Here is a 17,595-nt window from a genome sequence, read left to right on the forward strand (position 1 = left end):
AAAAGGCAGTACAGGTCACACCCCGGGGTAACTCTCTTTACATAGGATCAGTGATGCGACCTTAGTAAGGGTGTTACAATCCCACCCTAATCCTCTTTAACGTAAAATTACAACCACAAAATAGAAGACAACCACACAATACTGGGAATCATGGTCCAGCCAAACTGATACATTTTTGGGGGGGCAAAATTGACGGCACTGGGTGGTGTGGGTTAATTCAGTCCATGACAATCCACTGACTTGTTATCCTCCAGGTTTGGGGTTACTATGTATAGTATTTTATCTACTTTGAGTGAAAATCCTTACCTAGTAAAACTTCTTTCATGTTCCTGTTTTTTTAAAAAGATGGACATAGTTAGTTGTTGTTTTTGTTAGGTTCCATCAAGTTAGTTTTAATACATAGCGACCCTATAGGACAGGTGAGAAGCGCCCCATAGAGTTTACAAGGTGTAGGTAGTGGGTTTAAACTGCTGACCTTTTCGTTAGCAGCCAAGCTCTTAAGCACTATGTCGCCAGGTCTCCAGACATAGTTGACTAAATAAATTTGTCTTAACTTTTCAAATCAAATATAATAAGAACTACGTAGGGGCAAATTTAATGTGGAACAGCATACTTGCAACATATACCTTATCACCTTAACGTTTTTGAACACGATCTGAGCAGCTTACATCAAAATTAAATTTATTCCTGAAATTCCTATGCCCTTTTTTAACCTACTAGATAATTTACTACCTTTACACTCTGTCTCCCTTCGTTAGAATGTAAGATCTGTGTGAGCAAAGATTTTCATCTGTTTTGGTCATTGTCGACGGCACTGGGTTTGGGTTTTTTTGGGTTTGGTACTTGTTGCAATTCCAACACCAAGGACAGTTAGTTCACGGCATCTATCTGTGCTCAATAAAAAGTTACTGAAGCAACAAATTATAAAACTTTATGGTATGATCCATTTTATGGTTAAAAAAATATTACTTAGATGTATTTATTTATGGAAACAAGCCCTAGATATAGGCGCACAAATGTCACTATTACAACTTTTCTTCAATGAATGCATTAAAAAACCACACCCATTGCCATCAAGTTGATTCCAACTCATAGTGACTCTACAGGGCAGAGGAGAACAGTCCCATAGAGTTTGCAAGGAACACCTGGTAGATTCGAACTGCCGACCTTTTGGTTAGCATCGGTACCTCTTAACCACTACACCCCCAGCGTTTCCCGATGAATGTATAGGTTCAAAAAATAATTCAAACTTTAAAACAAGTATGAGGAACTAGCTGCCGCTACCAAAAAAATAAAAATTACCAAAGACTCGTTTTTATTACCTAAAAACAGAGCATTATATTTTACAGTTTTTACTCTGTACAATCTATTTCAATCATACACCTTTTTAGAAAGACTTGTTATTCTAAAACTTTCAGACTAGGAGTGGAAATCACACAATTACTAGGGTCACAAGCATACAAATTGTTTTATAATCACTGGGTATTTAAGAAAGAGAGAAGTATAGTTACCCAAAGGGAAATAAACAGTACTTTGGTGTGACTTACAGATTGTCATTACACAAACATCTCTAAACAGAGCTGTTTTAAAGCTTCGTACCTCCTGGGGCAGACATGGTTCCCAGGTGTTGTCTTTTCCTCTCTGCCAAGTATGTCTGCTTTTAGCAGGTTTGGATGCATGGAGAGAGGAGGGAAAAAAGGGCTGGAGGAAAGTTATGGCTGGTAGAACTTATGGGAGTACTTGCCAGGGCATTGGGGCAATAAGTAGATCAAAGGGCTACCTGCCGCTCCTCCACCAGACAATTAAAAGTACCACCAAGTGCTTTGATTCTGTTATGCACACTTTTCTTGCCAGCCGTTGGTAATAAAATGACAGTCTAAAGTTTATTTCCTATCTTCCATATACAATTATAACTCTTATACTTCTATTTGATATTATCAGTTAAAACCAGATTTTCCTTTTAAGGTATTTATAAATTAAACAGCTATAGAAACAAGTAGGTCATTCATTTAGTTAGCTCTTAGAGTTTGCCACTATTAAGCATTTATTGCTTTTAAAAATTGTATCACTTGTGCCATGATTCAAACACCAATGCATCAGTGCGTCAACTAGATAACAAGTTATTGAATGAGTTAATGGGTCTACCAAATATATCTTTAATCCAAAAAAAGATTTATATATCAACGGAGTTGTTTTTCTAGGTTACATTCATTCATGCCAACTAGTATTTATTGAAAGTAAGTGCAACAAAACAGAACTGAACAGAAGATTGCAAAGGGCGGCTTGAGAAGACAAAGTAAAGTATTATAATAACATGTGCAAAGAGCTGGAGATGGAAAACCAAAAGGGACGAACATGCTCAGCATTTATCTAGCTGAAAGAACTGAAGAAAAAATTCAAGCATCGAGTTGCAGTACTGAAGGATTCTATGGAGAAAATATTAAATGACACAGGAAGCATCAAAAGATGAGGGAAGGAATACACAGAGTTATTATACCAAAAAGAATTAGTCAATGTTCAAACGTTTCAAGATGTAGCATATGATCAGGAACCCATGGTACTGAAGGAAGAAGTTCAAACTGCACTGAAGGCACTGTTGAAAAAGAAGGCCGTAGGAATTGACGGAATATCAATTGAGATGTATCAACAAACGGATGCAGTGCTGGAAGTGCTCACTGGTCTATGCCAAGAAATTTGGAAGACAGCTGCGGGGCCAACTGACTGAAGAGATCCATATTTATGCCTATTCCCAAGAACAGTGATCCAACCAAATATGGAAATTATCGAACAATATCATTAATATCACACACAAGCAAAATTTTGCTGAAGATAGTTCAAAGTGGCTGCAGCAGTATAATAACAGAGAACCGCCAAAAATTCAAGCTGGATTAAGAAGAGGACATGGAACCAGGGATATCATTGCTTATGTCAGATGGATCCTGGCTGAAAGCAGAGAATACCAGAAGGATGTTTACCTGTGTTTTATTGACTATGCAAAGGCATTTGACTGTGTGGATCAAAACAAATTATGGATAACATTGTGAAGGATGGGAATTCCAGAACACTTAATTATACTCATGAGGAATCTGTACACAGATCAAGAAGCAGTTGTTCAGACAGAAGAGGGGATACTGCATGGTTTAAAGTCAGGAAAGGTGTATGTCAGGATTGTATACTTTCACCATACCTACTCAATCTGTATGCTGAGCAAAAAATACAAAAAGCTGGACTATATGAAGGAGAATGGGGCATCAGGATTGGAGGAAGACTCATTAACTACCTGCGTTATGTAGATGACACAACCTTGCTTGCTGAAAGTGAACAAGACTTGAAGCACTTACTGTATGGATTACACCTCAACATAAAACAAAAATCCTCACAACTGGACCAATGAGTAATATCATGCTAAATGGAGAAAAGATTGAAGTTGTCAAGGATTTCGTTTTACTTGGATACACAATCAACACCCATGGAAACAGCAGCCGAGAAATGAAAAGATGCTTTGCATTGGGCAACTCTTCTGCAAAGGGTCTCTAAGTGTTGAAAACCAAAGATGTCACCTTGAAGACTAAGGTGTGCCTGTCCAAGTCACAATATTTTCAATCACATCATATGCATGTGAATGCTGGACAATGAGTAAGGAAGACAGAAGAAGAATTGAGGCCTTTGAATTGTGGTGTTGGTGAAGAATATTGAATATACCATGGACTGCCAAAAGAACGAACAAATTTGTCTTAGAAGTACAACCAGAATGCTCCTTAGAAGCAAGGATGGTAAGACTGCATCTTATATACTTTGGACACTTTATCAGGAGGGATCAGTTCCTGGAGAAGGGCATCATGCTTGGTAAAGTATAGGGTCTGCGAAAAGAGGAAGACCCTCAACATGGATTGACACAGTGGCTGCAGCAATGGGCTCAAGGATAACAACGATTGTAAGGATGGTGAAAGACCGGGCTGTGTTTCGTTCTATGGTATGCAGGGTTGCTATGAGTCGGAATTGACGGGACCTAACAACATCAAACAAGTAAACAAGTGTAAGGTACCATGCTCACTGCTAGATATACATTAGGGAACAAAACAGATGTGCTCCCTGCTGTCATGAAGCTTTAGTCTACTGGAAACAAGAGAGAAGTACATAAGCCAATAAATAAATGGATATATAATGACAATTCTTTAAAAAGCACTATAATATGAAAAGGATGGATAATAGAGAATAACGGCAGGGGGATATGGTGTATAAACGTGTGTGTTGGGGCAGCGGTATGGGTTACTTAGAGAAGGTTATCAGAGAAGTTCTCCAAGCAGGTGCTGGGAGCAGAAAAATAGCAATATATACAGTGTTGCTGCTGTTGTTAGCTGCTATCTCCTGGTGATTCCATGTGTGCAGAGTACAACTGGTCCACAGGGTTTTCAGAAGCAGATCACTAGGCCTGTCTTCTGAGGCACCTCTGGTGGGTTCAAACCACCAACCTTTTGGCTAGTAATTGAGTGCTTAACCATTTATACCACCCAGGGACTTCATAATACAAAAAATGCAATAGGTAGAAATAAATATAGAAATAAAAAAAAGGATATAGATGGTCTTACAAAGCTAACGGATACTTTAAAGACCCCCACAATATGAATATTGAAAAAAACCTAAGGATAGAAAGTCATGCATTGTATTATTATTTAGCAGACAGTCATATAATATAAAAATAGCAATAAATAACGAAATAATTTTCAGGAAATGAAATGATGTTTTTCTGAGATCTGTGTGGGTAGAATATTCACCATGTAGTAGTGATAATAATAATTATACTAAATATAAAAGATAAAAATTAAGTTGAATTCCAAAGAAGGCAAATTCAAAGTAAAACTATGGGGGAAAAAAAAATTCATGTTTCATAGTGAAGTAATATTTAGAAAGGGATGGTCTGATAGGAATAATAATAATAACTAGCAAAGCAATAGAGAAAAAATTAAGAATGTGTTTGTGAAATCAGAAAATGTATGTGGCATTATTTTAGGGAAGCACATCTCTGGAATTCTCTGTTGGGTTTTTGGCAAGCCTGTTGAATAAATATGTAGGCTTCTTGGACAGATTCCAAATGAAACAACTAAAATGATGAAAGAAGTGGTTTACAAGGACAGCATGTCAGGAACTAGAGAAGGAACATCATGGTTTACAAACACTTGAAACATGTAAATTTGAGGAAACCAAATTATTTAGCTGTGTATAAGGTTGCACAGTTATGAGTATGTTAATTAAAAAAAATTCCCTGGCAGTAATGTTAATTATTTTCCAGTTAGAACCTTTTGGACAAATGATTCAAACATGAGCAAGTATTGAGACTATTAGACAGCCGTTCTAGACGTTCACAATAACTTAAACTATAAAAAATAAATATACAGATCTTAAAATACACAGAGGTCCATCTGAACAGGGCATGGGAGGTCAGAGCATAATTGCAGAAATTTCCTCTCCCCCAGCTGCACTTTAAATTGAGAAGGGACCCTCAGTGGATTGAAGGCTTTGCTGTAATTGTGCTATAATGAAAAGGTCCCTGGATTTGGATCTCTAAGACCTCGATTTGTATGCTGATCGCTTCTTCAGTTCTCCGTCTGTGTCCTCATCTGTCAATGGTGACAATAAAAGCCTCTAGGTTGTTGTAAGCTTTGAGTGAGCTTTTGTATGTAAAAACATATTTTATGTACTTAAAAGCACTGCTGTTAGTGAGGTATCAGTATCAATTATTATGATGAGCTCTATGTGTCAAAGCTATAGGATGAGGACTGTCAGAGAGAATGATGCCTGGGACGAGGCTATTATATCTCTTACCCTGCTCTGGAGGAAACCAGCTCTCCTCTGGATCACTGCTTACCCTGCAGCCCTCTTAATTGGAAACAGTTTTCTCTCCCATAACTCTTAGGCCTGAAGGTGTACTATGAGTACCCCTTGCTACTCAATGACACTTCTTGAACATTCTTGTTCCTTCCTCTCTAAAAACACCCAGTTTAACTCCATGTCTTAGATCTTTATTCCCCACAGTTTATCCAGATTATAGTAATCTCTTGGTCTCTATATCACATCCCCTCATTTCTTGAAATTTCTACTTCTGCTTCACTGACATTCTCTCCAACATTTTCCTAGAATAATTTAGTTTGCAATTCCAACACACACGGATAATATTTTCAACATCGGATCATTCAGTGCTTTGACTCTTCTCTTTCAAAAATCTGTCTTCCTCCATTCCTCAGTCATAAATCCTATGGTCATACTCCGGATTTTATAATTACTAGCAATTATAATCAAAGAGGCCCTGATGGCACAATGGTTAAGGACTTGGCTGCTAACCAAAATGTCAGCATTCAAACCCACAAGTGGCTTCACAGGACAGAAAACTTGGCCATCTGCTCCCGTAAAGATTACAGCCTAGGAAACCCCGTGGGGCAGTACTACTCTGTCCTATAGTGCAGAATCAACTCAACAGCACAAAACAACAATCCAAAACCCATTGAACTTACTGATGAAGATCAAAGACTATACCTTCACTATGGATTACACCTCAACATAAAGAAAACAAAAATTCTCACACCTGGACTGTCTTAATTATCTAGTGCTGCTGTAACGGAAATACCACAAGTGGATGGCTTTACCAAAGAGAAGCTTATTTTCTCACAGTAAAGTAGGCTAAAAGTCCAAATTCAGGGTGTAGATCCAGGAGAAGGCCTTCTCTCTCTGTCGGCCTTCACATCCATCTTCCCCCAGGCTAGGAGCTTCTCTGCGCAGGGACCCCAGGTCCAAAGGATGCACTCTGATCCTGGCGCTGCTTTCTAAGTGATATGAGGTCCCTCAGTCTCTCTGCTCGCTTCTTTCTTTTATATCTCAAGAGACTGCCTCAAGACACAATCTAGTCTTGCAGATTGAGTCCTGCCTCACTAACACAACTGCTGCCCATTCTCCCTCATTAACAGTACAGAGGCAGAATTTACAACGTATAGGAAAATCACACAATACCAGGAATCATGGCCCAGCCCAATTGATATATACATGTTTGGGGGGGGGGCATAATTCGATCCACGACATGGACCAATAAGCAACATTATGATAAACTGAGAAAATATTAACTTTTCAAGGATTTCATTTCACTTGGATCTACAATTAACACCCATGGAAACACAATTCAAAAAATTAAAAGATGTACTACATTGGGCAAATCTGCTACAAAAGTCCTCTTTAAGGTGTTAAAAAGCAAGGATGTCACTTTGAGGACTAATGTGTGCCTGACCCAAGCCATGGTATTTTCAATCACCTCATATGCATGTTAAAGCTGGACAATGAATAAGTATGGTCAAAGGATACAACCCTGATGGACATCTTGTCTGACTCTAAACCATCCAGTATTCCCTTGTTCTGTTTGAACGACTGCCTCTTGATCCATGTGCAGACTCCTCATGAGCACAATTAAGTGTTCTAGAATTCTCATTCTGCACAATGTTACCCATAATTTGGTATGACCCACACAGTTAAAGGACTTAGTATAGTCAATAAAACACAGGTAAACATCTTTCTGGTATTCTCTGCTTTCAGCCAGGATCCATCTGACATATCTGACATCAGCAATGATATCCCTATCGGGATTGTAGGAAGACTCATTAACAACCAGCCTTATTCAGAGGCCACAACTTTGCTTGCTGAAAAGTAAAGAGAACTTGAAGCACTTACTGATGAAGATCAAAGACCACAGCCTTCAGTATGGATTACACCTCAATATAAATAAGAGAAAAATCCTCACACATGGACCCATAAACAACATCATGATAAACACAGAAAATATTGAAGTTGTCAAGGATTTAATTTCACTTGGATCCACAATCAACACTCATGGAAACAGCAGTCAAGAAATCAAAAGATTCATTGCATTGGGCAAATTGGCTGCAAAAAACCTCTTTAAAGTGTTAAAAAGCAAAATGTCACCTTGAAGTCTAAGGTGGCCTGACCCAAGCCATGATGCTTTCAATCACCTTATATGCATGGGAATGCTAGATGATGAATAAGGAAGACTGAAGAAGAATTGATGCCTTTGAATTGTGGTGCTGACGAAGAATATTGAATATACCGTGGACTGCCAAAAGAACAAACAAATCTGTCTTGGAAGAAGAACAACTAGAATGTTCCTCAGAAGAAAGGAAAGAGACAGTACGTCTCACATACTACCAGGAGGGATCGATCCCCTGAGAAAGACATCATGCTTGGTAAAATACAGGGTCAGTGAAAAAGATAAAGACCCTCAAAGAGATGGATTGGCACAGTGGCTGCAACAATGGGCTCAAGCATAACAAGGATTGTGAGGATGGTACAGGACTGGGAAGCACTTCGTTCTGTTCTCCATATGGTCACTGTTAGCCAGAACTGACTTGAGGGGACCTAACAACAACAACAATGCCTAGCATATCGATTTCCAAGCATTCCATTTCATTTTTGACAACTTCCTATTTTCCTAGATTTATACTTTGTACATTACACTACCCAAATACTAATGGATGTTTGCAGCTGTTTCTTCTCATTTTGAGTCATGCCACATCAGCAAACGAAGGTCCTGAAAGTTTTACTCTATCCAAATTACTAAGGTCAACTCTGCCTTGAGGAGGCAGCTCTCCCCCAGTCTTACTGAGTGCCCTTCAATCTGAGGGGCTCATCTTCTGGCACTGTATCAGACAATGTTCCACTGCTATTCATAATGTTTCCAATGGCCAATTTTTTAAGAAGTAGACTTCCAGGTCCTTCTTCCTAGTCTATCTTAGTCTGGAAGCTCCCCTGAAACCTGTCCACCACGGGTGACCCTGCTGGTATTTGAAATACTGGTAGCATAGCTTCCAGCATCACATCAACATGAAAAGTCACCACAGTATGACAAGCTGACACAGGACTGGTAGATAACAAACACAGAAAGCACTTTAAATCCTGCCTTTACTTTATCTCTGTATTTTTAACGGTGCTCTTCTAGAGTTGTTGAGAAATACTTTCCAAATAGGCTCATCCTTCTACAACACACATTGTAAGAAACAATAGTGTAAGAATGTGAGAAACAAAGCTTTAACGTTCTTGAAACTACTTCTGACCTATTTTTTGTATAAAAATTATATTCCTGTTTTAAATGCTCAGGTTCTTCTTAAGGAACATTAATGTTGTAAAGGAAAATAGTTTAACTCAATACATATTGAGAATCTGTACTGAGTTTTTTTTTGTTAGTTTACTTTTGTACAGCATTGTTTTGAGCCTCAGCTCTGTGGGAAGTACAAAATATGAAACGAGAGCTTCTCATATAAACATTAAAGCAGTTTGAATGGCAATTTGCTTTTCGTTTACCTATAGGCAAAATTTCACAAAAGGTATCATTTACAAGACAAAATTTACACTACGGAAAAGAAAAGGTGAATAAACAAACAGGAAAAATAGTGTGGATAAAATCAGAGTTCCAGTAGCATTTGGAGAGAAAAATGTGAGGGGAGAAGGATATCACAGATGTGAACACAGATAGAAGCCATCCGCTGATAGCGCAGTCAGCTCTACTTTACAGAAATGGATTAGTTAACTTCATATAAAAACGTCCTCCAGGGTTCCCACTTGACTATTCTCCCTTTTCTGCTCAAGTGTCATGATCCTATTGTACCCTCGTTATCCTCACAAAATCTCCAGTATTAGTAAAATATAAATGGCCATCCTGACCTAAACATACGAAAGTACTTAAAGGCTCATTTTACATTCCCCAAATAAACTACTTATCAAATATCAAGCATAAACCTTAAGGAACGCATGGTGGCCAGAGCCCATTTAGAGATTACCTTCAAATTAAGCACATTACTGTAATAATGAGAGATCTAGGGTTTTCCATTTATGAATGGTATACTGTATTAAATTCTCTTCAAAGGAGATCAGTTTGATACTGACCTGTTTTAGAAAACAGAAAAAGTAAAGCTAAACCATAGAGTCAATCTTCTTTCTCCATAGTAACAACCACATTCAAAGCTGCTTCAGTGCTTAAAAAGCCTTCACCTACATTCTTGTACTCAAATCCTCCACGCTACTTCATGCACTGTAAATCTTCTTTTCAACAAATCCTCCACAGCTGTTAGTACTATCAGACACATTTTTTACAATAAAATAGCAGTGCATTATTTCCTAAAATATGGTGAAATAATTGCAGAATATTTTTTCTGCATTGTGATGTCGACTTTTTTGCTACAAAACCGAATTCCGTGTTATGTGATACCTTCATTCGTTACTTTAGAGAACAAAATCAATAAAAAATGCAATAACACCTTCTCTACTTGATGGAAAAATAAAACTTTTCAAGTAAGTAAATTCATCAGATATCTGAAGATTACACCATTAAGCCCATGTTTACAACTTTAAACATTTTCGACAAAATCTTTTTATATAATATACACACTTGGCTGCTTTTGTACCTAGACAACATTGAACGTGTTTAAGTGAGCTTTTTCTGGGATGCCAGAGCATTACCAGCATCAGTTATAATATTCTCTCATACAGTAATGCTTTCAGATCTGTAGACTCCACTCTACCCCCTCCCATTTACACTAAATGTCCTCAATTTTTTGCCCTGTAAGACATCACTGACTTTTGCAAGTTTTTTTTTTTTTTCCATTTCCACTTTGTCTAACAGCTGACACATTTTACTGCTCTGATTAAGCCTGACCTACTACCTTATATGTCTTCTATTTTCTGGATCCAGTTTATAGAGGGTCCAGGAACCCGAAAACCAAGAAAGAATGTATGATCTAATGTCCTAATGTGACATCTATTTTGGGTGGCCAGGAGTTCCTGATCCCTTCCTCTAGGCTCTCAGCTCTATTCCACATGGACAGAGCTGCAAGGTAAGTGACTTCTCTGTAAGTGGGGTGGACATACATTAGTGAGAGCTGATAATTTTAGCCAGGGCGCGGCAATCAAATCAAGGCGTAAACACTCTGAGTTGCTCCAAAATTCAGGTGTCATTTTATTTGTGTGTATGCTTTAACCCTTAGGATCTGAGAAGCAGGAGTTTCACATTATCACCCCCACAACCACACACACACATGCAAACACACACAGGAAGCTAAATTACAAATTTTACAAGGCTTGCACCCTTTTAGTAGGGTCGCTATGAATCGCGGTCGACTCTACGGCAATGGGTTTAGTAACGATGACACAATGCCATTATCAATTTCATAGTGGGTGATATGCCCTAGTTGTTATCCAACAAGAAAATGAGAGAGAGAGAGCAAGTGAGCATTTTTATTTTAGGAGAACTCTGACACAGAAGGGTTGTCACTGAAGAAAGACTGGTTGGCATGATGCCAGTGACTATAAAAAACTGAGAGGATTTGTAGAAAGGGTGTAATGGCAAATCTGTAACATGGCTTTAAGGGCTATATTAGCAGACGCTAGAACTAATTCACGAGGAAAGGTGATCTGTTAAAGGACAGTTAAATACAAATAAATGATATCAAATCACTGACAGTTATTGATACAAAATAGGCATGTAATATATAGGAATGCCAAAATGATAAGCTTTATCTATGATGTCATTTAGTCTCTCCTGGTCACAGGATTTGTTTTACCATGTTCTTAAGAAACCTGCAAGCTCTAGGAAATGTATATGTTATCATTCTAATAGAGAAAAAAATTTGTATACATGCTTTTTTCGAGTGTGATAGATGTTTAAAATAATATACAGCTGAATGTTTATATCCATGTAAATAACTATATCAGGATTTATGTTTATAAAATCTGTAGTTGGTATGAACAGTGAAGACACAAAGCCTGCTAAAAATCTCAATAATAATTGTTTTTTTATGAGCACTTCACAGCTCTATGGGCATTTCCATTGGAAGGTACTCAGAAGACTTCTAAAAAGTAAAGATTCAACATAGATGTGCCCTTGTTCGTGGCAGTTAAAGCAACTACGTTTCCAATTTAAAATCCTTTGGTCCTTAAAATTCACCCTCTCTCTTTCTCAGGGTAGCACTGAAAGCTAATAAATAACATCAGTTTCATATAGATTACAAAGTCACTTTATCTCAAGACTTTAATTTACTAGTTCATGTCCTGTATTTTTTCCATCTTTCCTTTGAGTGAGCTCTGTTGATTATCCTGACACCTGCTGGTAAGGGCACAGTTGATTCCAGTCTACTCCTTTCCACAATTCTGTCAAATCAAAGACCCTTCAGATGTATTTTTGGTGACAATTACGTGGTAAGTCACTCAGTTTAAGGTTTACAGTGCTTAATGTCTGACACATCATTTAGGAAACCATGGGAAAAATATAACAATCACTCCACTTCACACAGCAGCCATTTGACTGTCTATAAACGCATGTTTGCTTTGATTAACCAAAATCATTATGTGGGCTATGATAACAAACAAACAAACATACTACATATCTTCCTTAACACAGATGAGAATTGAATAACATGGTTTGTCTTTTGTTTTTCTTTTTTTCCACATTAACACCAGTTTTCAGATTACTTAGGAAATAAACCCAACTGGTGTAGCAGTTAAGTGCCACGGCTTCTAAACAAAAGGTCAGCAGTTCGAAACCACCGCTCCTTGGAAATTCTATGGGGCAGTTTTGCTCTGTCCTATAGGGTCGCTATGAGTCAGGATCAACTTGACTCCAGGGCAACAGGTTTTGTTTTGTTTTTAAATATACAGAGTGGTGCCTTGGTGAAGCAGTGGTTAAGAGCTCAACTGCTAACCAGAAGGTCAGCAGTTTGAATCCACCAGCCACTCCATGGAAACCCTATGGAGCAGTTCTACTCTGTCCTATAGGGTCGCTATGAGTCAGAATCACGATGAGTTTGGTTTTATATAGAGAGTAAATTGATTAGCTCTGACAGAAGGCATTACACTAATTAAATATTTGCAAAATTCACTATCATTTTTTTCTCATTACCTACTGAGTTCTGAAGCCTGCACTGTTTTTTGTTTGTTGCTTTGTTTTGTTTTTGTTTTTTTGACAAAGATTCAATGAATCTACTACATCATAAATCATACTCAAAGCTATTGCACCTGCAAGCGTGTTCAGTAAACAACAAATATCAGAATTACTTTCTTAGGCTTTAGAAACCTCTCAGATGAGACAGGTTTTTTAAACTGTACACAAACAATAATGTACACAGTCCATCCCATTATTCAAAAGCTTTCAGAAGATAAAAAGTTTTCAAAATAAATTGTCTTTAATTAAAAACTTCATCTTAATATCAGTGAAATAAAGACTCTGGACTACCTATCTAGACTCCTGAAAAACTGTCAAACCCGTATTTCATAATAATATTGAGTCACATGCTATTTTATTTTAGTCACGTATATTTTATTACTTTATGTTGCTATAATTTTATGATGAAAATATCACATATACCTAGTGAAAACACAAGCTTTATTAAAATATTTATCAAAAATATCCTAGATCTGGAGTACATATTTAATATGAACATTGCTATCAATACATTTGAGAAAAATACAACAGAGTTTTAATTTAGAGAATAGTTCAGCAATGCAATATATTTGCCTGGATATGGTGATCTTCACAACTTCAAGCCCAAAGACAGAAAAACAGGCCATTTTAATTTTTCACTATTAAAAATGTTTTCCAAAAAACATATGTATTTTTAAAAAATTGCATTTCAATTCCAAGGAAACATTTTAGGAGTAATTGGAAAATCTTTTTCAGGACCAGAGGAAAAAAAATGTGTGTTACATCATGGCAGTGCTATGGCATGACCAAGCGTTTGCATTAGCATCAAACTGTCACAGAACAATTCCTTATGTTCACTTAATTATCATTTTTAATTCAATATTTTGGAAATTATTTTTTAAATGTATCACCTGGAATCTGAAGTTGGCACTTATTTTTAAAGTATAAAATCATTGTTCATGTAAATTTGGTAATGTAGACACTAATGTGCAATAATAAATAACATGGAAAGCCCGTTACTAGAACATAAATATTGCTATAGTAATCACAGAAGTACAGTGTTGTTATCTGGAGTGAGAGTGTTCAGGTACTAATTTATTCTCATGTAAAAGTAACTAAAAATTGCCACTGATTTAAAAAAAGGAAATGCAAATGCCAATGATTCATAGTATTTAGGACATGTCTAGACATTTTTAGACAGTGCCATTTGCTTAAAGACTTCAGGCACAAACTGCAGGCACAGGAACAGATTGCATAAGATGTCACGTGCTTCCTGCAACTGTATGCATGTTATTGGATTTTTTAGAGCAACCCATAATGATGAATAATTTAAGAGTTAATAAAATATTCAATCTGACTGATCCATTGGTTTAATTTTAAAATAAAAATGACCAATAAAAGGAGGTAGATATCCTGATCAAATCCCAGACATTAATGCAGGTAAACTGCAACCCGTGAATTAGGAAAATAATTTCTAAAGGGATGTATTAGATAGATGAGGTCTTTGCTTGGGGGGGGGGAAGGAAACTTGTCAGTGTTAACACTGGCTTCAATAAGTTTGCTCAAAGTTTAATTGTTCAGAGCTTTCACGCAACCTGTACTCTACCTTCTGGAGAGCTGAAGGAGAATAAATTAAGAAAGGTGTAAATTTAACAAAAAGAGCTAATACAGAATGGTCTGTTTCTTTCCTAAAGCCCTCTTCATCTCTCCCCACAGGCTGGCTGAAAAGGAAGAAATCTGCTGAAGAATATGGAGTACACAGCTCCTGGAGCATTGTCCAGGAGAAATGCAATGGAAAGCCTGAACAGTACCTCCATCCTTGGATTGTCAGGCAAAGTAGGCAGTGCCCTTGCCAAGGTATCTACAGGAGAGGCCAAGCCCCTGATTGCCACGAGCCGGCACTCTTCGCGCCCCTAGGTTCCTGCAACCGGACCCATCGAGTCAAGGGCAGCCCCAGATGCTAGACGCACCTTCTCCTCCTCCACCCCTTCGCCCTCCACCTCCGCGCGGGAGCAGATGATAGCGGCGGTGGCACGGTGTAGGTGCGTGTGAGTGGGTGAGTGTGTGTGTCTCTGGCGGGAGGGGGTGGGGACGGAGGCGAGTAAGGGAGTAGAGAGAGGATTGCCTGCAGTCTTCCCTTTCTGCTAAGGGATCAAGGTCCAGAAGGAACCTAGAGGGGAATAAGAGAAAGGAAAAATCTCTGCGATCGGAGCACGGTCTTCATATTGCTAGAGAACTCGGGCGAGCAACTATAGAGTCATTACCATTCCTTAACCTTCAGTGGAGTGGCTGTCTCTGTCTGATAACTGGAAGGACACTTTGTAAACGCTGAGGCACACACCTACACACTGGGGAAAATAGGCACATTCTAGGAGAGGGAGCGAGGCCAATGAAATGCGCGGCCATGGAGCTCTGTTGAGAGGACAGCCAGGTTATCCGGCCAGCAGCCCCCGACTTTTCGACTTCTCGGCGTGAACACTGGCCCAACAGTCCACAATTTTCTAAGACAAATAGATGGATGGGTGCATGGATGCATGACGTATAATATTCATGCAATGTCGAATTTCAAGTGGATTCGAGTCAACGCATTTTTTAATCCAAGTACCCTTTTTAAAGGCACAGCATTTTAAACCTTGTAGAGCACTCAGCTCTCCACTTGAAACAGCCTGCGGAGGGTTTTATTACCCACCGAACCCTCAGAAGGAGCCGCCCGCATCAGTGAGCACAGGAGGGGCGCAGCTGCAGCTAGCGTGGCCTCGTCAGAGTCCCCCCTACTTCCCTGCCCTTTCCGACCCTACATCAGCCAGGGCTTGTCCGAAGACTGGGGCTCGGACCAAGGCTTGTATTGACAAGTCACACCTTGCAGAGGACTTGGAAGTCACCTATACAACTCAGCAAAAGACGCGTCGAAGTCCCGTATTTATTTTATTTATTTTTTTAAGACTAGGTTATGTATTGCATGTAAGTCATGGAAAACCGATCAGACTAGCTTTTACAACTTTTCCGTTTCTGGGCGGGGGCGCTAGGGTTGTTATGCTCGGCACTATTACCAAGAGTTGCGCTCGCAACTAGGGGGAGTGCAGAGTAAAGAACGAGGACCCTGGGGGTTCCTTAGATTACAGTGTGGTTGTTGCTGAGACCCCCGGGTGAGGAGGAGGAAGAAAGGCGAACTGCTAGACCGGTTCCCACTTTACCCGCGGCCAAACTCTCAGTCCCAGTTCAGGAACAGCTCAACTCCAGCCCCGCACCAGAGAACCGCGCTTGGGGGCGGACAGCACTGCGGCTCTCCAGCCTCCGCCCGCATCTACCAGATGACATCTCCGGTGCACTCATTTCACCGCTCGGCTCCCTACCAAATCCTTGCCTGGCGCCCGCGATGAGCATCGTCTGCATTGCTCAGCGAGGGTTCAAGCGGTGACCCGATGGCTGAGGGAGCAGCGGAGTCGCTGGTTCCCGAGAACGCTTTCCGCTCCTGCCTACCCACCGCCCCCCTCTTTTCTCAGTCTCACCCGGTACCTCTCACTCTCCTCCCAGCTCAGCTCCGCGCACTCCGCTCTGACTTTGCGAGCACTTTCCGGGGGTCCCCAGGGCGCCTCCTCCGCGCCGCCCGCAGGGCTCGCTTCTCCCGGAGCGCTCCGGGGACGACCGGCGTCCCCCACGAGACGTTTCCCAGGGGACCCCACTTGCCCGCCTCGTACTCAGCAGCCCGGGGCCCGCCGCCTCACCTTTGCAGCACTGGGGGGCACAGAGGCTGAGCCCAACCAAAAGCCAGGCGGCCACCGAGCGAGTCATGATCCTGTCTCCCGAACGTGACCCGAGCAGGGCAGGGGTCGGCACGGAGGGCTGTGTGGCCGAGATGGCACCGCGGGGCAGTGGCAGAGCCGCCCCTGCCAGAGAATTCAAGAAGATGTCTTCTTCCTGCAGCTCTTCCTGAAATTCTTGAAGAGGGCTAGAAAGAGTGGTGGGCAATCTTCCCTCCTCTTTTTCCTGCGCTCCGGCACTCGGAGCAGGGCGAGCTCTGCGAACCGCTAGCGCACTCAGCCCTCTGCTGCGGGTGGGTCCCGGTCGAGGCGCGGCGGGCGGGGCGGGGCGCGGGCTCCCGCGGTGGCTCTGGTCACCCGCGCCGGCTGGCGGACTGACTGGCGGCAGGAGCGCTGGCTCGCGCTGCTCTCGCCGCCGCGTCTGCGGGGCTTCTGACTTGGAGAACAATGAAGCGTGAGCAGGCGGGGAGCGAGCAGGCGGCGGGGACTGCACTGTGTACAAACAGAGGCGGCGTGCCTGTGAGCTGGAGCCTCGCAGGCGCGCTCCGCGCTCCTCCGGTGCCTCCCCGCTCCCGCCCTCCCTCTTATTCCCCCTCTTGCCTCCCCCTCCATTCTCGTTCTCTCTCTCTCTCTCAAGGTGGCTCCTTCTGCTGGAAGAGAAAAGGGAGACAACCACAGACAGCCACACCCTGGCACCTGCCAATGTTTCTGAAGTTCTTACATTGCCTGTACCTTCTGCACACAGGCTGGTGACTCTGGGGTTAAGGGGGTGCGGGGGCACTCTTGGAGTCAGAGATTCTCTTGGTTTTCAGCACTGACTTTATAATTAACCACGTTAAGGTTTCCCCTGAAGTTCCGTCACTGTACAGC

The 17,595-nt window shown here is 40.7% G+C and overlaps 1 protein-coding gene across 1 annotated transcript in view; it reads right to left on the reverse strand.

Annotated features, from left to right (window-relative positions):
- The window catches only part of EDIL3 (EGF like repeats and discoidin domains 3), a 524,672-nt gene extending 507,650 nt beyond the window's left edge, over window positions 1-17,022 (reverse strand). The window contains exon 1 of the mRNA XM_010588258.2: window positions 16,690-17,022. Coding sequence (XP_010586560.1) covers window positions 16,690-16,756 — 67 coding nt within the window. The 5' untranslated portion in view covers window positions 16,757-17,022. The remainder of the gene's footprint in view (window positions 1-16,689) is intronic.
- Between the last annotated feature and the right edge of the window lie 573 nt (window positions 17,023-17,595).

This window comes from Loxodonta africana, chromosome 2 (genome assembly GCF_030014295.1).
Source record: "Loxodonta africana isolate mLoxAfr1 chromosome 2, mLoxAfr1.hap2, whole genome shotgun sequence".
Classification (NCBI taxonomy): domain Eukaryota; kingdom Metazoa; phylum Chordata; class Mammalia; order Proboscidea; family Elephantidae; genus Loxodonta; species Loxodonta africana.